At 46.1% G+C, this 27,178-nt stretch overlaps 1 protein-coding gene across 1 annotated transcript in view; it reads right to left on the minus strand.

Annotated features, from left to right (window-relative positions):
- Positions 1 to 3,820: 3,820 nt before the first annotated feature.
- LOC126283969 (vacuolar protein sorting-associated protein 37B) overlaps positions 3,821 to 27,178 on the minus strand; it is a 47,806-nt gene continuing 24,448 nt past the window's right edge. The window contains exons 3-4 of the mRNA XM_049982427.1: positions 9,815 to 9,897; positions 3,821 to 7,820 (exon numbers count right to left, since the gene is read on the minus strand). Of these exons, the coding sequence (XP_049838384.1) occupies positions 7,509 to 7,820; positions 9,815 to 9,897 (395 nt within the window). The 3' untranslated portion in view covers positions 3,821 to 7,508. The remainder of the gene's footprint in view (positions 7,821 to 9,814; positions 9,898 to 27,178) is intronic.

Consider the following 27,178-nt stretch of genomic DNA (forward strand, 5'->3'; position numbering starts at 1 on the left):
CACACCAACACAAAGCTGAACACACTAGAGACAACAGAAGACAATAAAAGCATAGACATGCAAGAAACAGACAGAAGAACTTAAAACAGTAGAGCAGAAGTCTTGGGCTGGCTGATCACAAAGGTAGAAAAGGACGAGCAAGCCACTCTGCAAAACATTAAAATCACTAACCTAAAAGTACAAAGCATAGGGAGACAAAGGACAGGAACTAAAACTTAAACCGAAGAATACAAACCGGCGTCACGTAGAAAATGTAAAACCAAGTTAGCTGTGGAGGCATCGTCTTCTAAAATCAAAAGAAGGGGGTCAGGGAGATTAAATTCCATCTCAGGGCGGCTAAATGTGGACAGTCCACCAAAAGGTGGACCACTGTCAAACGGGATCTGCAGCGACAACATGGTGGGGCCTTATGCCAGAGAAGACAGCCGTGCGTCAACCAAGTGTGGCTGATGCAAAGGCAGCAGAGGACCACAGAGTCCCTGCGAGAAGCCCGCAGAGATGACTTCCACTCAGCTGTACTCTCCTCAATGGTGCGGAGTTTATTGGATGTAAATAAGCTGCACCATTCAACATCCCAAATCCAGAGAACTTTGGGTCTTGATGCTGGGAGACAGAGGTCATTGTGTGCAGGTTTTCTATATACACTATGACCCAGAGATCAGTCTCTTCATCTCGTAACTAACACATTGAGCAAAGGTGATTTGCCCTCTCTTTCAAGCTCCATTTTGAATTTTATATTACAATGGATCAAGTTGAAACTAACCACAATATCCATACACTGGAACTGCAGTCGATTGAGGCACAGTACAAAGTCAACGGAGTTGAGAATGTGGTGCTCCAATTCCCCACATACTTGCTGAGAATGTGTATCAGGTATTTTGCCAGCTCTTTTGTATGTGTACCAATAACAGTAACTATGGGTCTTAGAGGAATTCTTTCCTTGTATATCTTAGGAAGGCCTTATAGTCACTGTAGCACTGCTGCTAATGTTCTAAGAACCTTAATGATGTTATGTGATAGGCCTGACTGATTGAGCAGAATTATCATCTTCCTCTCAATTTTATTTGTAAGATCCAAATCTATCCGTCTGTATGCAGTGTCAGTCTGAAAGACTGGAACTCTTCTTACAGTAGTTGACAAGTGACATTAGGCCTTCGTGTTGCTCTTATCAGTTAGAACTACAGTTTTCTTGTCGTCCTGCACATTTCTCACTGCTATCAGTTCTCTCTTCAAAATGTTTAAACTTGGGGAGAATGATAGCATTCAGAAATTTGTAGTTCTTCCAGCTGACAAGAGCAACACTACGATTCTAATGTCATGTGCAGACTACAATAAAAAGATTTTTGATTTCCTGAATGACCCTCCATACAGACACAGAGACGCCAATTCTACAATTAAAATCGAGAAGAAGATGATGACTCTTGTCAATAAATCAGACTTGCCACATTCCATTATTGTGGGTCTTAAAATATAAGCACTAGTGCACCACGATTATATGGCATTCCTAAAGTATACAGGGCAAGAATGTCCACCCCCGGTAGCTGAGTGGTCAGTGCGACAGAACGTCAATCCCAAGCGCCCGGGTTCGATTCCGGGCTGGGTCGGAGATTTTCTCCACTCAGGGACTGGGTGTTTTGTTGTCCTAATCATCATCACAAGTCGCCAAAGTGGCGCCAAATCGAAAGACTTGCACCCGGCGAACGGTCTACCCTAAGGGAGGCCCTAGTCACACGACATTTACATTTTATTTACGGGGAAAGAATTTTTCTATGACTCATAATTAATGATATTGGCACATCTACAAACCAGCTGGCAAAACACCTGAAATGTATTCTCCACAAATATGTGGGGAAGTGCGAACACCAGATCTGCAGCGGGGAAGTGTGAACTCTACATCTGCAACTGTACTGATTTTGCAAACCACCTCAGCCAACTGCAACACCAAGATACAGATCATACACTTAGTTTGTATGTAGTCTCCTTTACAACAGTTCCACTTCCTGATTCCTTGAAACTAATCACTGAAAAATTTGAGGATTGCTTCACAGAACTTTTTGGCACATTCTGACATCCACTTATTGCCTGATCGAAAGAGAATGTTATGAACAAACCGAGCACGTAACGATGGGTAGTCTGTAATCACGAGTCGTGCTGGAAGTAAATGTAGAACCCTTTCAAGCAAAGGCAATAGGATCTGCCCAGTTAAAATTGTGTTTCTATTGGTATGTAGATGACACCCTTGAAGTGTGGCAACATGGAGCAGACTATCTTTAAGAGCTCCTGGAATATTTAAAGTCTATCCATCATAATATGAAATTCACAATGGAATTTGAAAAAGAGGGCCAACTACTTTTCCTCAATGTGTTAGTTAAGAGAAGAACGGACAGATCTCTGGATTGCCGAGTATATAGAAAACCTACATAAACTGATCCATTATCTCCACACCTCAAGCCACCCCCATACATCACAAAGAAATTCAGTGATAAAGATTCTGCTCCACACAGCTCGAACACTTTCAGACATGGAGAGCCTCAATCACGAATTCCAATCCTATGAACAGTGTTCCAAAGGAGTGTGTACTCAGATTATCAAACTGAACAGGACACACTCTCAAAATGAAGAATATCGGAGAAGATGTTGAAACTGAGACAGAAATTGCATGTCTACTTTATGCTGGCCCAATGTCTGGAGAAAACACTAGACTCCTACAGAAACATGGCATTCTGTATATTTCATTCCCTTCAGTTATGATAAAAAATATTCTTTGTAATATTAAATATGATATAGGTCTCCAAAAGCAGGGTGTGCATCATCTTCCATCGGAATGTGGCAGGTCTCACTTGGGGCAGTCTATGAGAACAGTCAAGGAGAGAGACAAGGAACATCAGCAACATACCTGACTAATACAACCAAGCGAATCAGCTGTCACTGAGCAGTGCCTCAAATATAACCATGAAGTGAAATACAATAAGAGCAGGATCATGGCGCAAACGCCAGGTTCCTGGGACAGCTTACATAGGGAATATGTTAAAATTAAGATGTTAGAAAACCTAAAACACAGGGGTGGCAGTTTCAGACTAAACAACTTTTGGGGTCTGGCATTAAATTTATTAAAATCTTGCTGGCCATCATGTCCATCAGAGTTGGAAAATAGTGAGAGAATTTGCGTTCCACATAGTATCAGTGTCAGCTCTGAAAAGTGAAGGAATATCAAAGGGCACTGCTTGGGTATTGGGAATAGCACTCTTCTTCAAATATTGCCTTGAGACCAATGATAATTCACAGTATGGTTGGAGTCCAGGCAGTGAGTACACATAACAGCAAAAGTCACAGCATCTAAAGAACATGGCTTTGGTCAACGGTCAAAATATTATGCATAAAATGAAAACTGCTTGGCAGAATACCTGGAAGCTTACTATCAATCAATCACAATACATACAAATTTCTATGATACTCGATTATCATTCAAAATTCCAATTGTACTTGTAACATAAAAATTGTTACATTTTTTTGTTAACTGATCCTGTTTGATATTTACATAAAATTGGATGACATGTTTTCATGTTAGAGACTGAAAAACTATAAATGTAAATATATCACGAATATACCTTCCTTGACCTTGGAGAGGGAGGGGGGGGGGGGGGCAGGGAAAGGGAGAGAGAATAATTTACAGTATGCTCTAAATGTGCTCCAATATGCAAGTTAATCTCATATGTATAAATATGATAACTGATAGTATGTCAGCATACAGGTAATAATCAGGATGTTTAATTAGGTAGACATAACCAACATCTACAATGTATATTAAAATATAAGTGTCTTTAAGAAAAAAATATAATTTTATTGACAATATTTACAGAATAGTGATACAGAATATTTGCAGTTTATTTTATGACATCCGCTTCGACATGCATATTTCAGAGTACTTGAAAAACTATAATCCGGCACATATCATCTTACAAAAAATAATGGGAAAAAACAACATTAATAGAAATATAAAAAATTAGCACGCATAGCAGGGTCAAAGTGTACTTACAATCCAATACTTTCACTGTTATTCAGCTTATCACACTAAACAGCTGAAATATAAAATATAATGTAAGATGCTGAAAATTCTCATATTCTCACAAGATTGCTCCCAATACTCACATACTGATAAGGGTGATGGTATGCAAATAACATTAAGATTCTCCCGTGACACTTTCAGCAAATATTTGATCACAACTAATATAATATTCAACAGCAAACAACAGTGCTTTATTACAAATTGTTAATACCAAATATTGTCTTTTCCAATTACAACATATTGCACAAAGATAAAATTATAAAACATTAGGCACATTATTATGTCAGAGCTAGGGAAAGAATGGGTCATGTATATGGCACATACAGAAACGTTTTTTTACAAATTAAGTGTTGACTTGAATTACCCAAGTCAATAAGTCATAAATGGGAATATTATAATTAGCATCATATTCGTCATTTATGGTGTAACTTAGTTTGATTTTCTAGCATGAAGTGTTTTTGTAGTCTTGCTTGCTATCACATTGCTTAAAAATAAGAAGAAGAAGAAGAAGAAGAAGAAGAAGAATAAGGGGAGGAAATATGTTCAGTTGTGCAATATATGACACAGATTTTGGAAATTTTGCAAAGAGTGAACGCAAAATTACAGAACAGTTTATTTTGAAGGGCAGAAGTATACTAGTGGCGTACAAGGTGAACAGAAATCACTACTACTTTAGCTGATTCCTTACAATCTGCTGCATCTGGTCTTGTAAAGACTAATTTGGAATGCCAACAATCTTGTGTATTTTTTTCTGTGCGGAAACCATACCAGCAACTGTAGCTATTTCACAGAAATTGGGCAGCTTTCGACATTTTTTGGATTTGTCATTTTCAATTACGAAAATAAAATACAATACCAAGTATGCAACTAGTTATGTCTGCCTTTTGCACTTTTACAGTGAGGACATTGAAACACAGAAAAAGTTGTGAAGAAAAATAACTTTTTAAAATTTTTTGTGCAAGTTATAGAAGGGAACATCAAGGAACAGTTGTTGAGGATAATTGAGACAATCTTATGTACATCATGAACTAAATCCAATCAAACTGATACTGAATATAATTAAACAAACCTAATCAGTAATAAATATAAAAAATATTGACATATTTGAAGGTACTGACTTCAAGTTGCATAAAAAAAGCTGTATATGATTGAGTGAAAAGAGTATGCACATGTTAAAAATATTTGCAAACAACATTAGCACTGTGATGTTTTAGTGTACTGAGAACCTTAAAAAGTTGTGTTACAGATTGGACTTCTAAAGCAGTGATGAAGAGAGTGACCTCTACACTGACACTGACCTATCCAAGTGATTTTAAGGAAGATATAATAATACCACAACAAAATCCACTGTACAGCTGATGAAACTACAACTTAAAGACTTACTACATAATTTATGACTGCACAAAGTAGATCTGAAGAAAATGGCTGGTAACTAATATATTTGTCCCCAAAAAAACCTACAATCATATGATGCATATGCTTACATTTATCCAAATCAATGTTTTGAAACTAAGTGTGCCAGCAGTACACCCTCCAGCACTCAAAAGGTGATTTCAATGTCAGCAAACACTAGTACCCTCACTGGGCAGTGTTCAGCTCATCAGCGCCTATGTGTGTGCGTGCACACACGCATACACACACGGAGGGAGGGAGGGAATTATGAAAGAATAAATAAAACAGCAACAAAGAAGACCAGCCTGAGAAAGATAAATATGTTTGTATAAATTTTTACATGCTTGTTTAATGATCAGTGCCTTAACTGTGATGTTACTTTTACTCCTTCCATTATTGGCATTCCGGCCAAGACTTTCCAGCAATGTATTAAGAGAAAGGAAATCAGCGTGCGTAAATATGTGTAAATACAAAGACAGTATCTCCACTGCAGCTGCAACTGAACAATTAACTCCATGAAAACATTGCACTGAAAATTTCTGGGGTGAAAAACTCATGACATGGACTGTCAGCCAATAGCAATCGTTAATTCAACACAAGTGAAGTGTCATTTATGATTCAGATATCATCAGCGGTTTATGCCAGTAAGTAACTCTCTGCCCTTACTCACATGTTCACAGTCAATGACGTGCTTCAATCCCTCTTAACTCTGTCACTCTACTGCTTATGATGTGATGTAATGTGCCACAGCAAATAGTGTAAATACTGCAATAAGCCCCCAATTTTACATAAATTATGAACATTTAAAAGATTTTCTTATAAGTAGTGTAAGAAGCCATAGAGAATGTGAATGAAAAGCAGGAAAGTCAAATCAAAGGAATGATGAAATGTACTGAACTGAACACTGATGAGAGGAGGGTATGGTGTCAAGGATGTGGATTACAGAACAAACTGAATGGTGCTAGCAGAAAAGACGTATTTACCATCCATTAAACTGGAATAATTTTTCATAGTGGTTAGACAGCCGAGTGCATTAGGTGTTAAGACTGACATGGTTGGAGCCTCGGGTTCAATAATTCATGTAATATTTTATTTTTATTCTTATCCAGATGTATTGGTGTATACAACTGAAAATAAGGGAGGAGACAGCTAAATTCTGGTTAGATGCTAATAAATGGTGTTTGATGGAAAATTTTCACATGCAATACACTTAAAAGTAGATATTTGTCTTATAAATAATTTAATAGTTTACAAAGCTTCACTAGCTGCAAATCGTGGACTAGGTTCAAGAAAAATGCCTACTTATGGAGAGACAAGAGAGACGGCATTGACAATATTAAAATGGGTGTTCCATGAATTTGACCCTTTATCTACTGATGTGCTTCAAACTAAATAACAAATCGTAGAGGTAAAGTTTGGATTTCAATAATAATTTACCAATGATATGACAATAGTATTCCCCTTGAAACATTGTCTGAATGCAATTTGACATCTATTCCAGAAAACAGTTCATTACCGCAAGGTGCTTCTGCAATTCCGTTACTGACACTTTTTTATGTCAAGTGACTTATTACAGTGTATGGATGCTTCTCACATTAATTCAATCAGCACATGACGGATTATGAACCCAATTACATCCATTTTTGCAACATGTACAGAAGTTTTTATGAAATATGTAAATAGTACACAAATTATGATTGAAATATAATGGATATTTCCAGTAATCTGAATACTCACAGTTGAAGCATGTCTAATCATGATAGCACCAACAAATAATAATGGCCACAATTTTCATCCACCTTAAAAGCAACTGAAAATATTTGTACTTTACTGCTGTAGTAATAAATCATCTGTCACTTAAGGTATTCATACACTATGGCCCTCAAACAAATGTTGAAAACTCCTGGACGACTTCAGATGTCAAAGTTTGTAGGACAACATTAAAGAATTCTGTACAAAAGTCACACATGTTACAGCACTCTCTTGCATTCAATATTATATAAAATAAACTTAATTTACATTTGCATTGCAGGAGCATATGCTTATTGGCTCATGCAAAGCTACCTGCTCCAAAAGGAGTAGGTAATGGCATATTTACAGGGCCCAATGGATATGGAACTGAACTGGCAGCAGTAGGTGGCAATGGGTAATAAGATGATGGTCCCATATGTGGTGGAGTCCTTCCAATACCAGCCAGCTGACTAGAAGGTGGAGGAGGGGCATGTCGCCGTCTCGTAGACATCAATTCTGCCATTTTGTCTGCCTTCACTCGCCTCAAATGCATCAACTTACGTCGACTATCAAACGTTTCCAAGAAATCATCAACTTCAAGTTCACCCTCTAGGAACTTTTCCGCTATTTTCTGAAAAAGATGATCATGTGATAATTATATTATTTTTGTAGTTACACAGCAACAGCAGATAAAAAAATAACTTTGCTTGAAGTGAACTAAATGGTTACTGTTGTCTGATGTACTACCCATTCTCCAAAACATATGATGTGGTTGTTGTTGTTGTTGTTGTTGTTGTTGTTGTTGTTTTCATCACCGTCATCGTCAGTCCGAGACTGGTTTGATGCAGCTATCACAATAGTCTATCCTGTGCAATCCTCTCCATCTCTGCATAACTACCACAACCTACATCTGCTTTCATTGTATTACTGTATTCCAGCCTTGGCCTCTCTTTGCAAGTTAATCACCCCCCTCCCCCCCCCCCCCCCCCTCCACACATCTGAAACTTCCTCCATTAATTGTGACTAGATGTCTCAGGATGTGTCCTGTTAACATACCCATTTTTACATCAAGATGTGTGTCCCCCTGATTTGATACAGTATTAAATTTGTCAGCCAATCTACTTATCTGATCTTCAATGTTATTCTGTAGCAAAAACATGTTATATCATTAGTACATGGATCCACAGACCTTGCAGTGGTGGGGTTACTTTTATGACTCAACAGCACAAACAGCTGTACCATAGGTGCAACCACAATGATGGTTACCTGCTGAGAGAGCAGAAAAATGTGTGGTTCCTGAAGAGGGGCAGCAGTCTTTTCAACAGTTGCACAGGCAACTGTCTGGATGATTGACCAATCTGGCCTTGTAACATCAGCCAACATGGCTTTTTTGGGCTGGTGCTGCAAATGGCGAGGGGAAACTAAATCCGTAATTTTCCCAAAGGGCATGTAGCTCTACTGTATGGTTCAATGTTGATGGCACCCTCTTGGCTAAAATGTTCTCGAGGTAAAATAGTCCCCCATTCGGATCTCTGGGTTGGGACTACTCAGGAGGATGCTATCATTAGGAGCAACGAAACTAGCATTCTACAGGTCTGAGTGTGGACTGTTAGATCCCTTAACCAGGCAGGCAGGTCAGAAAACAAGAAGGTTCTGTACATGGAAGAGACCCCACAAGATTTCAGACTGACTATATAATGGGTGGACTATGACCACAACTTATTGGTTATGAACTGTGGATTAATCTGAAGAAATTGCAGAAAGGTAGGAAATTAAAGAGCTGAGACCTGGATAAGATGAGAAGAACCACAGGTTGTTGAATTTTTCAGAGGGAGTATTAAGCAATGACTGACTACAACAGGGGAAAGGAATACAGTAGGAGCCAAGTCTGTCGCTTTGAGAGGTGAAATAGTGAAGGCAGCAGAGGATCAAATATGAAAAAAGACAAGGCCTAGTAATAATCCTTAGATATCACAGATCATACTGAATTTAACTAATGAAGGGAGAAAATATAAAAATGCAGCAAATGAAGCAGGCAAAAGGGAATACAGTCTAAAAAATATGGGATCGACAGCAAGGGAAAAATGGTTAATCACGAATGGCTAGGGAACAAACTCAAGGATAAAGAAGTGTAGTTCACTTGAGGGCAATACATACTGCCCGTAGGAAACTTGGAGAGACCTTTGGAGAAAAGAGAAGCACCTGTGTGAATATCAAGAGCTTTGGCGGAAAACCAGTCCTACGCAAAGGGAAAGCAGAAAGGTGGAAGGAGTATATAAAGGGTCTATACAAGAGGAATGAACTTGAGGGCAATGTTATAGAAAGGGAAGAGGATGAAGATGAAGAACAGATGAGAGATATGACACAGTGAGAACAATCTGACAGAGCACCGAGACATCTAAGTTGAAACAACTGGAGCAGATGACACTTTGTAAGAACTGTTAATATCTTCAGGACAGGCAGGCTTGACAAAACTATTACATATGGGATACAAGAAGTGTGAAACAGGTGAAATACCCTGTGATTTTTTTCATTATCACTCAATGGCCTTCCCTTTCATGAACAACAAATCATCATACTGCACACACCCATTTCAAGACAACAGTGGCAGTGTGCAACACTTACTTCTGATTCCTCTTCTGTTTCTGCAGCTGCTGTCTGCAACAATGCCAGAGTGGTCTCCAATGCTGAGTTTCCAGAGCGCTGACCTATGAAATGAGAAAGAATATGAACTTCGAAATGGACTCCTATAGGTTAATCCTTATTCACAGAAAACACAAAACATATCTTCATTGCATTGAATAAATTTTGATCAGGGAAGGGAGGAGAAAAAGAGGTAGGGGGATAATAAATGGCGAAGATTCCATGTTCATACATGATCTCTTAGAAATTCAAAAAAATATTGAGGCAGCAGTGTTTGACTCATCATGAAACTTTTAGTTTATTTCTTTTTTTTCCCCCTTGGACCAGGAAATGAAAATAATTTAAAATTAGTATCAAGCCATAACAGGAAGGTCAAATTCCACGGCCAGTGGGCCTGTTCTCCAGGCTACAGAATGAAGCCTGTTACACGAAGTCTGAGTTGCCAGAGCCACACTTGCAGCTGCCGTCACTTTAAGATGTCTGCAACCTGCTGACGTTTTAACACACTCTTTGGCTTGTACTGGTATAATCAGCTTTCACTTGGAATTACTATTGCCCCAGTTGGTTTTCAGCAATCCTTGGAACAGCTGATTCAGGGTGCTCCCTCATGTGGCAATTATTTAGATATCATCAGGATAAGAGCATCTGTAACTGAGCACCTCCAGAATTTGCAGCCCTCATTTTCTCACTAATCGGCTTAGAGCCTGAAATGTAATATCAGTAAGTGTAAGTTTTTCCAGCCCTATGAGGAGTAACTTGATTTCCTCCTCTGCAAACAAGGCATCCTTCTGACCACAGTCCAGGTGCAGGCCATCAACAACACACCCCACACCCAAACTCTGAAAGAAATATAGTCCTTTCTGGGGAGATTAGCTACTACAGTCGATTTATTCCCCAGGCTGCCAACAAGGAGGCTCACTTTGTGTGGCCACCTGCGTGTGAGGCAGCATTTCATAAAATATAGCAGGCTTTGCAATTGCCAGTGCACCTTGTCCAGAACTTGCTGGGCCCCTTCTCCTTGCCAATGATGCCTCACAGCATCGAATCAGAGCAGTGCTATCCCACTAGGACTGCAACGGCTCTGAACACCCAACTGCTTTCGTTTCCATTTAGCCATACTCAGCACAACCACTCTAAGATAGAGTGTTTAGCTTTGCCTACAAAGTGAAGGCGTTCCATACGTATCTGTACGGAGTGAAATTTCAATTGATTACAGACCACAGGACATTACTCACAATATATGGTCCTCGATCTGGACTCCTGTACAAAATGGCACAAAGGCTTCAGCACTGGGCATTGTTTCCATCTGCAAAACTTCCAATCATCATACAAATGCCTATGCTCTGTCTTGTTTGCCGACTGGCCCAGATCCTGAGTCTGATGCTCAGGACATCAGACTTTTTCAGCAAGACTCTGAGTTGTTGTTTGCTCTTCAAAAATTCCCACTCAGTGGGTCATCAGTTGCAGCTCACATATGAGTGGATTCCACACTCAGTTCCATTGTACAGTGGATTTGGCATGGCTGGCATCAGAGATTGCCCATGGACACCCGTTGTCCTATGAAGACATACTTCACCCTCTGGCCCTGACTCTCCCTCCGTGGTGGAAGCATACCTATTGGCAGGTTATCGATAGAAATGAGTCGATTGATAGAGATGAGTCGACGATTCAGTCTTGTACCACGTGCGCCCACCAGCAGCCAGCTCCGCCAACGTTTCATTGCCCTGGCCTCACGTGCGCCCCTGGGAGCATCTCCACATTGATTTTGCCAGCTCTTTATTGCAGCAGATGCAGTTCACTGTGGTCGACTTCTCCAAGTCTACTTACATCCACCACTCCTCTATACTGTGTCAGCAAATGTCATTCAAGCCTTGTCTCACATGTTTCTTATTGAGGGTTTCCCATCAGCCATCATCTCTGACAATAGACCCCAGTTTGCCTCCGCCTAATTTGCCCATTTTTGTGAGGTCCAAGGGATCGCACACTTGCTCACCACCCTGTTCAACCTGCAGTTCAATGGGGAGGCGGGACAGATGGTGCAGGCTTTCAAGAAAATGATGTAAGCCATGGTGCACTCTGCTTCCACAAACGAGGCCTTCAAGCTGTTTTTGGGCATCTATCGAGCCACTCCAATAGCTGGGAAGAGCCCTTCTGAGTTAATGCATGGGTGACTGCCACAGACTTTTCTCATGTTGCTGTCTCCAGCAGAATCTACACATCACTCGCATAGGGATCATTAGAATAAGATTAGAGCAATTACTGCACGCACAGACGCACTCGAATCAATTATTCTTCCTGCACTCCATGTGTGAATGGAACAGGAAGAAACCCTAATAACTGGTACAGTGGGAGTACCCTGTAGATATAGATGTAGATGTTATGAAAAATGCTGAAATGACAGGACTGTAGGTTGTGGTATGAGTCACAAGATGACAAACAGTGAAGTCATTTTGCCAGCAGCCATTCTGCTTGCCACTGTCAAGTAAATAAGCAGACTGTTTCTCCCTAACATCCTAAGGATGTTCCAACAAAACAGAATGTGTCTACCTCCCTTTTAGGATTTTATTGTTGTCCTGTTCTCCCAGCAGGAAACTGTAACTATTGTGTGTTTTCGACACTTGCTGGGCAGTTGTGTCATGTACTGATGGCAGTATTGTTTTAGGGTGTAAAAAACCTGGGGTCATAAGTGCCCAAGTCAAAATTATAGAACACAAACACAGAGACGAGGGAAACGACTATATGTCAGTCCCAATGGACAGAATAGGAGACCGCTAAAAAGAGCACGTAGGGGAAAAAAAAGGGCGGCCCAAAACTAAAAAGTAAATGGCCTTCTCTATATTGCTTCGGTGGATAAAAAGGAAAACGCAGTCAACAGCCTTAATGTTATTTGCTAAAACAGTTGATAAATCAGAAGGCAAACCCAAGCTGGAACATAAATTGGTAAAAAAGAGCATTCCAGCAGTTAAAATTTGGGCTCAATGCGTACTATGTGGTGGGGGAGCCCAACTGAGCAAATGACGATGGCTCAAAAGGCAGTGCCCAATATGCAGCCGAGTTAAAATGATCTCCTCACAGCGGGAGGCCCGAGAGGACATCGTCGAAGGTGCTGGGAGAGGCTTAATACGCCGAAGCTTATTCCTGTGAAGGGAGTACCACTGGTGATGCCAAAGGGACACCACTTCTCTTTGCAGACGGCAACGCAGAGATCATTGGAGGGAATAGAGGTACTCGGCGGGCTGAGGTATGAGGACTGCAGCCTTGGCAGCAGTGTCAGCAACCTCATTTCCTGGCAGACCGACATGTCCAGGGACCCACAGAAACATGACACTGGCTCCACGAAGAGTGAGCAAGTGACAGTTTTACTGGACCGGCTGCACTTACGGGATGAGCAGTGTACAGTGCACACAGACTTTGGACAGCACTGATTGACTCTGGGCAAAGGACACAGTTGGGAAGGCTGTGTAGCTGGATGTACTTCAGGGCCTGATACAAGGCGAAAAAGCTTGGCTGTAAATACTGAGGAATGTGCCGGAAGCTGATATCGAAGGACATGGGTGCCAATGACGAAGGCACACTTGACCCCCACGGTCAGTCCGAGAGCCATCAGTGCATACAAAGGTACTATTGCCAAGTTCCATGTGAAGGTTGTTAAACTGAAGGCAATAGACTGAGGGTGGAGTAGTGTCCTTACGAAGCGAATGAAGGCCAAGGTTAACATGGGCCGCTTCACAAAGCTAAGGTGGTGAAGGGTTCACACCCGTTGGGAAAGTTGCAGGCAGCGTGAAGTTAAGCCGCCAAAGCAAGTGGCGAAAGCGGACTCCAAGAGGTAACGGACAAGAGGGACGAACCCCATACTGATGATCTAAGGAATCATCAACAGAAGAGACATAGGAGGGGTGGTCATGCACGGCAGACAAATGGCATGCATACCTGCTGAGAAGAAAGTCACGGCGGTAGGACAGTGGTAGTTCAGCAGCTTCAGCATACAGACTCTCAACCGGGCTGGTGTAAAAATCACTCCTGTGGCCAAACGGATGCCATGAAGATGGATAGTGTTGAGACGGTGTAAAAGGGATGGGCATGCAGATGCATAAACATTATGCCACTTTTCAATGCTGCCAATATTTGGGATATAATAATAAATCCTGACTGTTTTCTGGTACGCAGTGCAGTCAGACTCGCCTGTGATGTCACTGCTTACAGTGCACCTCTGTCTGGTTCCTAATTATGGCCACGTGTATTCTAGGTGTCCGTGTCCCAAGCTGTTTGGTGAACAAGATTTACAGACATAGGATATGCTGCAGGAGAAAGATTTTCCACAACGATGGTAATGCACACAAGTCACGCTTCGTGTGGATCATTTGTGCTGACAGTGATCCTCTGTAGGAAATTTATAATTGTTTAGAATGTTAAGAAAGTAATCTAATTGAGCATCCTGTCTAACTTCTATCAAAGGTGATACAAATCAGCATCTTGAGTATGTGGATTGATTTCACCTAATTTATATCTTTTAAATCAATGGAAAACTTAACTCTCTTTAATGAGAACACCATATTTTATTGAGCGAAAAATATACATTTGATGACATTCATTTGATATGGAAAGACAATTACAACTCAACCGTGTCTTGCAGTACAGTATAAAACTCTCAGTGGCCCCAGATCTCTAGTTCTGCTTGGAATATTTTGACAGACACTGAATTCCCACAGCTGTCGGTATTTGTGATACAACAGTAATTTTGTGTTCAATAGGTTGAATTTAATTCTACATGAATTACTACAAATAAGTACTACTACTACTCGCAAATCCCTGAGAGGTGGGTTCACTTTATACTTTATCCATCATATCATGAATCATATTTGATTTGATTTTTGTTGTTGTTGTTGTTGTTGTTGGGATGTTTAAGGGGGACTAAACAGCTAAGGTCATCAGTCCCCCATTCCAAAAAACCGGCGAAACAAAATTTACGGAACAGGTAAAACCCCAAGGGGGGAGGAGACGCCCCTCCCCCCAGTCACTGAAAGAACAATGATTCAGCGAACACTAGAGACAAGAAGAGTACAGACGAACACTGGACAGAAAGAAACGGAAGAAAACAAGAGGGTCGGAGACTGGTTGACTGACCATGGGTACAAAAATTGGGAAAGAGTCAACCATCCGAATACACACATTAAAATCTGCAACCAATGAGACACTCGAGGACAAGATACACAGAAAGGGAAAGGGACAGGTCCCCCCTAAATGGAACCATAAAAAGGACTACCACGGATAAAATTTAAAACGTCGTCAGCCATGGAGGCATCGTCGCATAAAACCAAAGGCAACGTGCCCGGGAGATTAAAAGTCTGCCGGAGGATGCGCAGGCGGGGACACTCCAACAAAATGTGGGCGACCGTCAACCGGGACCCACACTGACACAGGGGGGGATCCTCCTGACGCAAAAGATGTCCGTGCGTCAGGTAGGTATGGCCGATGCGGAGCCGACACAGGATGACAGAGTCCCTGCGAGAAGCCCGCAGGGAGGACTGCCACACATCGGTCGTCTCCTTGACAGCCCGCAGTTTATTCGGAGAAGTCAGGCTACGCCACTCGTCACGCCACATCTGAAGCACCTTACGGCGCAACGCCAGCTGCAAATCACGAGCCGGGAGGCCGATCGCCAAAGTGGGGGCGTCGACCGCCCCTTTGGCCAGCCTGTCGACACGTTCATTCCCCGGGATGCCAACGTGACCTGGCGTCCAAACAAAGACCACCGAACGACCAGAGCGGGTAATGGCAAAAACAGACTCCTGAATAAAGGATACCAGAGGACAAGAGGTATAGCAGCGGTCGATAGCCTGGAGGCTGCTCAGGGAGTCACTGCAGATGACGATGGACGTACCTGAGCAGGAACGCATATGCTCAAGAGCGCGCAATATGGCCACCAGCTCTGCAGTAAAAATACTGCAGCCAGCCGGCAAGGAGCGCTGTTCAACATGGGCAGCGTGGGCAAAAGCGTAGGCAGGACGACCATCCACCAGGGAACCATCAGTGTAGACAGGCTCACAGCCTGAAAACGAGGCGACGAGCGCAAGAAAACGGTGACGGAGGGCCACATGCGGAACCGAGTCCTTGGGTTCCCGTGCCAAGTCCAGGCGGACGGACGGACGGGTCATACACCAGGGAGGCGTGGGTGCACAGGCCCGGAAGGGCGGCAGAAGAGGGAACGACCCCAGTTCCGACAGCAGGGACTGGACACGGACAGCAATGGAAAGCCCAGACCTAGGTCGCCGGTCGGGCAGAGGGAGGACCCTGGCAGGGAAAAGCAGGCGATGATTGGGATGGCCCGGTGAGCAATGCACATGGACAGCATAGTCGGCGAGCAGTCGGTGGCGGCGAATCCGCAGCGGGGGAACCCCGGCCTCCACCAGCAGACTATCCACGGGGCTCGTACGGAAAGCACCAGTTGCAAGCCGAACCCCACAGTGGTGTATGGGGTCCAACAACGTCAACACTGAGGGCGATGCAGACCCATAGGCCAGGCTCCCATAATCAAGCCTGGACTGCACAAGGGCTCTGTACAATCGCAACAGCGTGCTGCGATCTGCACCCCAAGACGCATGGCTCAGGCAGCGGAGGGCGTTGAGGTGCTGCCAGCACTTTTGCTTCAGCTGAGTAATATGAGGAACCCATGTGAGCCGGGCATCAAAGACGAGTCCTAAGAAGCGGCTAGTGTCCACCACTTCAAGTAGGTGACCGTCGAGGTAAAGTTCCGGATGAGGGTGGACCGTCCGACGCCTGCAGAAGTGCATAACTCGAGTCTTGGCCGCAGAGAACTGAAATCCATGAGTCAGAGCCCATGATGCCGCCTTGCGAACGGCTGCTTGCAGCCTGCGTTCGGCGACTCCCGTAGTCGTTGAGCTAAATGAGATGCAGAAGTCGTCAGCATACAAAGAAGGAGACACCGACGACCCCACAGCTGCAGCCAGACCATTAATGGCCACTAGAAATAAGGAAACGCTCAATACCGAGCCCTGCGGGACCCCATTTTCCTGTATATAAGATGAACTAGAGGCGGCACCGACTTGCACCCGGAAAGAGCGGCGCAATAAAAAGTTTTGAAGAAAAGCTGGAAGCTGACCACGAAGACCCCACTCGCGCAACGTAGCAAGGATGTGATGCCTCCATGTTGTGTCATATGCCTTCCGCAGATCAAAAAATACAGCAACGAGATGCTGACGGCGGGAAAAGGCCGTACGGATAGCAGATTCCAGCCGCACCAAATTGTCCGCAGCAGACCGGCCCTGACGGAAGCCACCCTGGGATGGAGCGAGGAGACCGCGCGACTCAAGGACCCAACACAAACGCCGCCCCACCATACGTTCGAGCAATTTGCACAAAACGTTGGTTAGTGTAATGGGGCGATAGCCGTCCACCGCCAGAGGGTCCGCACCGGGCTTCAAGATGGGAACGATAACACCCTCTCGCCATTGCGACGGGAACACGCCCTCGCTCCAAATGCGGTTAAAGATGGTGAGGATGTGTCTCTGGCAGTCCCTGGAGAGATGCTTCAGCATCTGCGCGTGGATGCAGTCCGGTCCTGGCGCTGTATCAGGGCAATTGGCGAGGGCAGCGAGGAATTCCCTCTCGCTGAAAGGAGCATTGTATTTTTCAGAACGACGTGTGTGGAACGATAACGGCGTCCGCTCGGCGCGCTCCTTTAGAGAGCGAAAGGCAGGAGGGTAAGTTGCAGTCGCAGAGCTCGTAGCAAAGTGCGTGGCAAGGTGGTCAGCAATGGTGGCAGCGTCCGTGCAGACAGCGCCGTCCAGGGAGATTCCAGGGACACCCATAGGGGTCTGGTATCCATAAATCCGCCGGATGCGGGACCACACGAGCGACGGGGAGACACGGGAGCCCAAGGATGAAATGTACCTCTCCCAGCATTCCTGCTTACGCCGTGCAATAAGACGACGGGCCAAGGCACGGAGCTTCTTAAAGGCGATGAGGGTCTCCAGAGACGGGTGCCGCTTATGACGCTGGAGAGCCCGCCTACGGTCGCGAATAGCCTCCGCAATCTCCGGCGACCACCAGGGGACAGACTTCCTCCGAGGGAGTCCAGAAGAGCGAGGGATGGCAGTCTCGGCCGCAGAAATAATTGACGAGGTCAAGACACGGACCACCTCGTCAATGTCACCCTGTGGGGAAGAAGCAATGGTGGCAGCGGAAGTAAAAGCCGGCCAGTCAGCCCTGTTGAGAGCCCAGCGGGGCAGGTGCCCAGAAGAATGACACCGGGGCAGTGACAAATAGATGGGAAAATGGTCACCACCACACAGGTCAGGATGCACTCTCCAGTGAAGGGATGGGAGAAGTCCGGGGCTGCAAAGAGAGAGATCGATGGCCGAGAACGAGCCATGGGCCACACTGAAATGCGTGGGAGCACCGGTGTTCAAGAGGCTAAGGTCGAGCTGAGCCAACACATGCTCCACAGCGCGACCACGGTCATCGGAGACAGTCCCACCCCATAGAGGGTTGTGGGCATTGAAATCGCCCAGAAGCAGCAATGGCGGCGGGAGTTGAGCCAGCAGCGCAGCCAAGACATGTCGGGGGAGTTGCCCATACGGAGGAATGTAAACAGAGCAAACAGTAATAGCCGGCGAGAGCTCAATCCTGACAGCGACTGCCTCTAAAGGCGTCAGAAGGGGTACTGGTGAGCTACAGACAGAGTGGTGAACAAAGAGGCAAACTCCACCTGAAGCTCGTTGACAGTCAGCGCGGTTCTTATAGTATCCCCGATAACCGCGAAGGGCAGGGGTCCGCATTGCTGGAAACCAAGTTTCCTGAAGAGCAATGCACAGAACAGGGGAAACACTCAAAAGCATCCGGAGCTCAGGCAGGTGGCGGAAATAACCGCCGCAATTCCACTGGAGAATGGAAGCAGGAAGGGACTGGGAGGGCGTTAAGTCCACTAAGAGACAGACGGCGCCGCAGAGTCAACGGCCGCCACCGAGCGAGAGTCAGCTGTGTCCATAGGAGAGGTCCCCGAGGGTTCCGTGAGGGCGAGATCCGCGGCAGAGGCGAGGATCTCCACCGCATCCCCAGAGCCAGAGCTATTGACAGCAGGCGGTGCTGAAACTGGCGGAGCGTCCTTCTTCTTGGACACGTTCCGGTCCTTCTTCTCGCGTCTGTCCTTTGGCTTAGAGGGCTGGGAGAGTTTCTCTGAAGGAGCGCCGGAGGCTGACGACGACGCAGAAGCCCTACGACCAGCAGGTGGATGAACCTTCAGCCACTGGCTGACATCCGGCGGGGTAGCAGAAGAACCGGAAGAAGGGAGGGCCCCGAGGGACCCCTTCCGCGAGAGAGGAGCCGGCAGAGACGACGCCGGCAGAGAAGGGGGAGGGGGAGGGGGAGGTATCGAGCCCCCTGGTTTTGGAGCAGATGTCACTCCTGAAGCATGTGCGGGGGGAGTGACAGAAGGGGGTTTGCCCCCAACTGCTAAGGGGGCAACAGAGGAAGGCTTGCCCCCAGACACAAGGGGGGCAGACAGAGACGGACGGCCCCGAGGGCCAACTGAAGGCGGCACAGAGGAGGCGACAACTGCCGCCCGCGAGGGCGACGATAACGTAGCTGCAGCATAAGAAGTTTGAAGAGGGACAGGATGCAACCTTTCAAATTTCAGTTTTGCCTCGCGATAAGTAAGCCGGTCCAGGGTCTTAAATTCCATAATCTTCCGCTCCTTATGAAGAACGGGGCAGTCCGGCGAGCATGGAGAGTGGTGTTCCCCACAGTTGACACAGACAGGCGGAGGCGCACATGGAGAATCGGGATGGGAGGGGCGTCCGCAATCTCGACATGTGGCACTGGATGGGCAACGGGAGGACATATGCCCAAACTTCCAGCACTGGAAGCACCGCATCGGGGGAGGGACGTATGGCTTGACGTCACAACGGTAAACCATTACCTTGACCTTCTCAGGCAATACAGCACCCTCGAAGGCCAAGATAAAGGCACCGGTGGCCACCCTGTTGGTCTTGGGTCCTCTGTGCACACGACGGACAAAATGCACACCACGTCGTTCCAAGTCAGCTCTCAGCTCGTCATCAGACTGTAACAAGAGGTCGCGATGGTAAATAATCCCCTGGACCATATTTAAGCTACTGTGGGGAGTGACGGTAACAGGGACGTCTCCCAGCTTATCACACAAGAGCAACGCCCGTGACTGGGCTGGGGAGGCCGTCTTGAGGAGGATGGACCCATTCCTCATTTTAGACAAACCCGCCACTTCCCCAAACTTATCCTCCAGGTGTTCCACAAAAAACATAGGCTTTGTCGAAAGAAAGGAGTCACCATCACTTCTGCTGCAGACAAGGTATTGTGGTACATAAGGCTCCTGCTTGGCACTAGATCTGCGTCCCTCCCATGGCGCAGCCAACGAGGGGAACGACTGAGGATCATATTGTGCAGCATCGAATTCAATTTTGCCTCGCTTAGAGACGCTGGTGGCAGTGCGACCACCAGCTTGCTGAGATTTATTGCGCTTCATTGCGCCACATCCGCCCAGATGCCACCTACTCCGAACGAGGGCTCTCCCCAAGGGCGCCACCCAGCCAAAGCAACGGGTACCTGGCCGATATCCCATTGCCCGGAGTCCCCGTGCCCCAGACAAGATGGGCACATACTCCTTGGCATGCATGGGGAGGAAACAGCTCTGGCATCTGTAGTGCGATCCCTGCGTGGTCAGGGGGCTACCACCAAGAGGGTACATGACGACCCCACCACAACGGACTGGCTACCGTGCTGGATTTTAGGTGTTGAAAGGGTCCACAATTGCCGTGGGCGCTAAGAAGGGGATTGCGCACAAGACGAGGAGGCAACCCAGAAGACATGGGGTGTAAATCCCTCCACACGACAATAGATAGCATGCAATATGGAGGTGCACGATGGACCAATAGAAAAACACCACGTAAGGCGTCCTTCCCCAAATGGCACGCACTAACAACGGAAATTTTGAAAATGGCAGGTCAAACCCAAGTGGGGACCATCACATAAGGCCGAAACTTTGAAGACTCCTTTTAGTCGCCTCTTACGACAGGCAGGAATACCGCGGGCCTATTCGTACCCCCGAACCCGCAGGGGGATTTGATTTTTGAGTGCAGCTTGAAATGAGGGTTTATTTTCATCCCCCCCCCTCTCTCCCTCCCTCTCTCTCTCTCTCTCTCTCTCTCTCTCTCTCTCTCTCTCTCCCTCCCCTAGTCTCATTTCTGAGGTATGATTTACATCCGTGATCATTTGGAGAAATACGGTAATGGTTTTGTGGCCAAAAAGGAATCCCTGTCCATCCTACAGCAAACTAAGTACAGTGAGAGGCTTACATTCCTGACAGTGCAGCCAAGGGAGAAAACATTATGGGTTCTTATCTCTCTGCATTTCTTCAGAAGAGACCGCTGGGGCAAAAAGTTTGATTAATTAATTAATTGAGAGAGTATGGGACCAAACGGCAAGGTCATCAGTCTCGCAATTCCAAAGTGGGTTACATAAGAAAGAGGGTCCGCTAAAAGTAGACGGATTCAGTCGGAGGAGTCAAATTATTAAAGAGTGAACATTAAACACACGCAGTAAAAGCATAAAAGGTGAGACCAAACCTAAAAACTGAAAAAAAGGGGGCAGTCATGGGGTCACAGACTGTGAAGACTGCAAAAGGAATCCCAACCACAACCAACCCAACCCTACTCCAAGACTAAAGTAGAACCTTATATCTGGAAATAAAAACCACTTTCACGGAGGAAATTGAGGGTCAGATCAAACATCCGTGGATTGTCTGCTAATATTAGATTTAAGGAAGCGGGAAGATTATACTTGGCACAAAGGGTCAAAAGAATGGGACATGCACCAATATGTGAGATATCATCAGTCTGGCGCCACAACCACATTGTGGGGGTAGGTCGTTACGTAGGAGGAAACAATGGGTAAGCCGGGTATGGCCAATGCGTAAACGGCATAGAATAGTGAACTCTTTCCAAGAGGGACAGAAAGACGTGCCCCAAACTGCAGTAGACACCTTGATTGTGCGGAGTTTATTACTATGAGCAGTAGTGCTTCAGATGGCATTCCACTGTTGGGCAAAGAGAGATTTGACATAAATCTGCATATCCGCAGCTGGAATAGTGAAAGGAAAAGGGGGTAAGCATCTGCTTATCTAGAATTTTAAAAGTGAGAATATTGGTCTGGGAGGGTTTTCCCCCATATCGCTGCAGCACCCGTTGGCGGTCCTGGACAGCAACTGCGATGTCCTTGGTCCACTACGGTACCGACCGATGATGATGGAGCCCTGTGGATAGGGGGACAGCATTGTCAACTGCATGAAGAAGAGCAGCAGAGAGGTGCCAAAGCAGACATGTACCAAGGCCAATTGGCTCTGCGGAATGCCCAACGTGGGGGCCTGTCTGCCTGGAGGCAGCAGGAAAAACAATAGTGTCACTGTCACAAAGGTCATCATGGGATGACCAATGTAGGGAAGCCACAAGGGCAGGGAGGAGATCGTGAGATCAATAGCAGAGAAGGTGCTGTGAGCGGCACTGTAGTGGGTAGGCGAACCGCCACTGAGGAGACACAAATTGAAGTCTGCGATAAGTTGGTCAATTAGGATACCCCGACCTGTTGAAGTTACACTCCCCACAGTGGATGGCAGGCATCGAAATTCCCAAGGAGGAGAAACGGGGGCGGGAGTTGCTAGATTAAGGTAGATGCTGCAACATAAGCAAGTGGCCAACCTGGAGGGAGGTAGACATTACAAAGGGAGATTGCCGGAGTCATTTGCATTTGAACCGCTATCACTTCCAATGTGGTATGTAGGGGGATCTGGTCACTAAGGACATCGGAGCGAACCAAAGTGCAGATCCCACCAGATGCTATCCAAGGGCCAGAACAGTTCTGACAGAACACCTGATAACCATGGAAAGTTGGATAGTTGTCATCACGGAAATGCGTTTCTTGGAGAACAAGACAGAATGCAGAATAAGAGGAGAAAAGAAGTTGCATTTCCGGTAGGTAACAATAGTATCTGTTGCAGTTCCATTGGGTGATCATGTGGCGTGAGTCCAAGGTAGGCATGAAGGAGCCGAGGAGCAGGTCAGGCCTCTTGGTCAGTAGTAGTCATGGACAAGGATGGGGTGACATCCATAAATAAGATGACAGACTTAGGTTGTGAGAGAGGAGTTGGCACCTCCGGGGGCACCAGGAGCGACTTGTTGTGAAATTTATGTTTCTTCTTCTTCTTCTCCTTCTCCTTCTCCTTCTCCTTCTCCTTCTCCTTCTCCTTCTCCTCCTCTTTCTGAGGTGGAGGGCAGGACACGGGGGGAGTACAGGTGTCTGCCAGATTGGGGACCGAAGGAGAGTGGCGAACTTGGAGTGAACAGCTGGTGCGCCTCTGGCCGAGTTGTTGTGAGAGTCTTCTGGACTGAGAGACGCTTGGCAGAAGGTTCCCGAGAGTGAGCCCGATCACCGGCAGATGCCGAAGAAGGGGGCTACTTCTTCGGCCGGGGAGGAGGAGCGATTCCCTGATGGGAGGTTGTGGGAACTGCAGGGGAGATGGGGGGGGGGGGGGGAGAGTGGGGGGAGGGCGGGGCTGGGGTAAAGACAAGGAAGGAGGAAAGGAAATAACAGAGGCAAAAGTTGAAGATAGTGACACCAGGTGGAGTCTCATACTTTTGGCAATACAGGGACTTGTATTCTTGTATCTTCTTTTCCCTCTTGTAAGCTGGACAATCCGGCAAGAGAGGGGAGTGGTGGTCAGAACAGTTGTCACACACAGGCAGTGGAACACAAGGGCTTCCCTCATGGACTGAGTGGCCAGTCACCACACAGTGGAAAGACATATGCCCAAAACACAAGCACCGAAAGAACCACATAGGTGAAGGGATATACAGCTTCAGGTCACATCTGTAGCACATAACCTTGACCTTCTCTGGGAGGGTATCTCCCTCCAACGCCAGAATGAAGGCACCAGTATCGCTGTGGTTGTCTTTGCGGCCCTTCTGCACATGTCGAACAAAATGAGCGCCACACCGCTCCAGATTAGCCTGGAGTTTCTCATCAGTTTGAAGGATGAGGTCCATATGAAACATGACACCCTGGACCATATTCAGAGACTGGTGAGGAATGATAGACACTGGGATGTTGACAAGACAATCACAAGCATGAAGAGCTATGGATTGGGTGGCAGAAGCAGCTTTGATCAACAGGGAGCCCGATTGCATCTTACTAATAGACTCCACTTCACCAAACTTGTCCTCGATATTTTCCAAAAAAAACATTGGCTGTGTGGCAGTGAAAGTATCCTCATCTGTCCTAGCACAAACAACGTAACGGGGAAAGGGTTTCAGCCCAAGACAACGAGTTGGCCCTCTTACCATGGGGTAGCCAGGGAAAGGAAGGCTGCCAGGTCGTACAACGCAGCATTTAAGGATCTTCACCATTTGAATAGGCGGCCGTGTGACAACGGCCAGATTGTTTGCAGCTTCATGCGCCAAGCGTCTGTCCTGATACCACCCACTCCAAACAGGGGCTCTCCCCATAGGCTCCACCCAGTCACAGCAAGGGCCGTGTGGCACGGTGGCCACTGCCAGGAGTTCTGATGCTCCAAGAAGACAAGCAACCACTCCTTGGCATACACGGGGACAGAACAGCTCAGGTATCAGTAGTGTAATCCCCGTGTTGTCAGGCAGCTCAGCCATATGGGTACACAAGTACCACACGGACTGGCTACATGTACTGGTGACCTAGCAGGGTGGAAGGGGGCTGCAGTGGGGAAGGGAGAGGGGAAGGGAGGGGAGAGAGGAATACACACTGTAGATGCTGGGGAGGGTTTTCTTCCCCATATGGCCCACACTAAAAACAGGAAATTTTGAAGTGGAGGTCAAACTGCAAGTTGGGAAAGAAATGCCAAAAGAATGAAAAAACAGGCAAAGGAACAAAATTGCAACCAATACAGGAAACCAAAGGAACAGCCAGGACCACATAAATCAGAAAACAGATATAGGGGAAGACGGTGGCAACGGGGAAGGAGCAGGGATAGGGAAAGGGGGGAGGGGGGGGGGGGGGAGCAGGAAGAAGGAAATGCTGTTAGGGAATGAAGAACGAGCTGTAATAGCTCGGGGTCCCGTGTGCGCCGCACACGAACTCACGAAAGAACCGTGAGCCCCCTGGAATGGGGAAGTAGAAAGTTTGAGCCACTTCACTCATGTGTCATCAGTTTTGGTGCCACCCACTCCAAATGGGGTTTTCCATATGTGTGCCACCCACTCTCAGCAACCGGGCCAAGTAACTGTTGCCTGCAGTCGCTGTGACCCAACCATAATTGGCACTTGGGCACATGCTCCTCGGGTGCATTGGGAGTTTCCAGCGCAAGCACCAACAGCCTGATCCCTGCGTGGTCGAGGGGCAACCATTACGCAGGTACTCGGTGTGTTGAGTTTTAAGTCTATTACTTTTCCCAAAAGGACGGGTGTGAAGATAGAAAGGCAAGAAAGACACAAAAGGTGTTGGCTCACATCCCCTGCATGATCTGCACGTCTGTACAATTTGGAAGAGGTATAGTGGGTCAAAGCCAACAATGGGAACCATGTAGTGAAAGACAAAAAGTTCTATAAAGTGCCAAACCTAATCTCATCATGGTTAGCACCGAGAAGACCACTCCTCAATGGAACGACGGGGGGGAATAAAAATAGCAAAAGGATGAACTTTCAGCCACTGAACTCTAACATACTGTGCTCAGCAGCATGTAGTGGCACTGGGTAGTTAGTGCTCGGCTACAGTTTAATGGTAACCATTCAATTTGGTGGACAGCTGGTTGGATGCCCATATAAAATGCTGTGCAGAAAATCGAGGATGGGTGAATAAGGTAGGCATTGCACCTGGGTCACACACACACACACACACACACACACACACACACACACACACACACACACACAATCCTGTGGAAAGGGATTGGAAGTGGACATGGAATAGGGATGGGCCAGTATGTTGTTTAGTTTGTATAGGTGACAGAATACCACTTGAGGCGGGATGGAAAGGATCAAGGGTAGGATGTCCCACATTTCTGGGCACGATGATAAAGCAGTGGCAAAAAATATGGTTCAGTTGCTAAAGCCTGAATTTATATTGGGTGGCAAAAGGGGAATTCCTTTGCAGCTGATTCCTGGGGATGGTGGAAGGATTAGGTGTACGTGAAGATATGGCATGTTTGTGAACTAGGTGTAGGGGGTAGATGCTGTCCATGCAGGCCTTTTTTGAGCACAGTGAGCAAGTTAATTGTTGACACTACAGATGTGCTGTACGAGTGTGACCAGGCTGTAAAAATGTTGTATTTTGGTGTGGAATGGGTGACGATTGTCAAAATGCAAGTACTGTTGGTGGTTAGTGGGCTCAGTATGGACAGAGGTATGGATGGAGCTATTAGAAAGTGGAGGTCAATGTCTAGGAAGGTGGCGTATTATGATGATGAGGATCAGGTGAAGTGGATGGGCGAGAAGGTGTTGAGGCTGTGAAGAAAAGAGGATAAGATGTCTAGGGTTTGGGGTTCGGCGAGGCTAGGAAGGTTTCTTCTATGGTTCATAAACAGGCTACCATAGAAGGATGCCATGCAGGTGACCATGTTGTGCAGCTGATCTGTTTATGTAGTTTACCCTTAAAAAGAGAAGCATTTGTGTTGAGAACACAGTTGGGAGGTGTGCAAGGAATGAGGTAATGGGTTTGAAGTCGGGAGGACACTGGGAGAGGCAATGTTCAATAGAAGCAAGATATTAATGTACAGTGAGGTAGCATCAACACCAACCAACACAAACCAGCGAGTAAATGGGCAAGGATGGTCAAGTGTCAGTGAAGGAAGTGGTTTGTATTTTTGATATGAGAGGCTAGACCACAGGGAACTGGTTGGAGGTGTTGGTTGAGAAGAGAGGTTTCTTTGATGAGACCACAATAAGCAGCTACAACGCAGCCCCCAGAATTGTTGAGTTTGCAGATTTCAGGAAGCATGTAGAAGCTTGGAGCTTACTAAAGAAGTTAGGGGGGAAGTAAACCACCAATCAAAGTAGCTCGTACAGTGCTACCAGACCAGATAGCAAGTCGAATTGTATCACTATCTAGAGCACCACGAGACAAACACCATACACAAAAAGTAAAAAGGGAATACAGAAACAAAGCAAACAACACCTCAAGAAACTGAGCACTCTCGGAGATTCACAACTGAAGAACTACAAGCTACTCTCAGTTATGTTAAAACGGGTAAGGCGCCTGGTTATGATGGAATGCACCCTGAATTCCTGACTCAATGTGGGAAGGAAACGAAGAAATGGCTGACCAAGTTTTACT

Source organism: Schistocerca gregaria, chromosome 8 (genome assembly GCF_023897955.1).
Source record: "Schistocerca gregaria isolate iqSchGreg1 chromosome 8, iqSchGreg1.2, whole genome shotgun sequence".
Classification (NCBI taxonomy): Eukaryota; Metazoa; Arthropoda; class Insecta; order Orthoptera; family Acrididae; genus Schistocerca; species Schistocerca gregaria.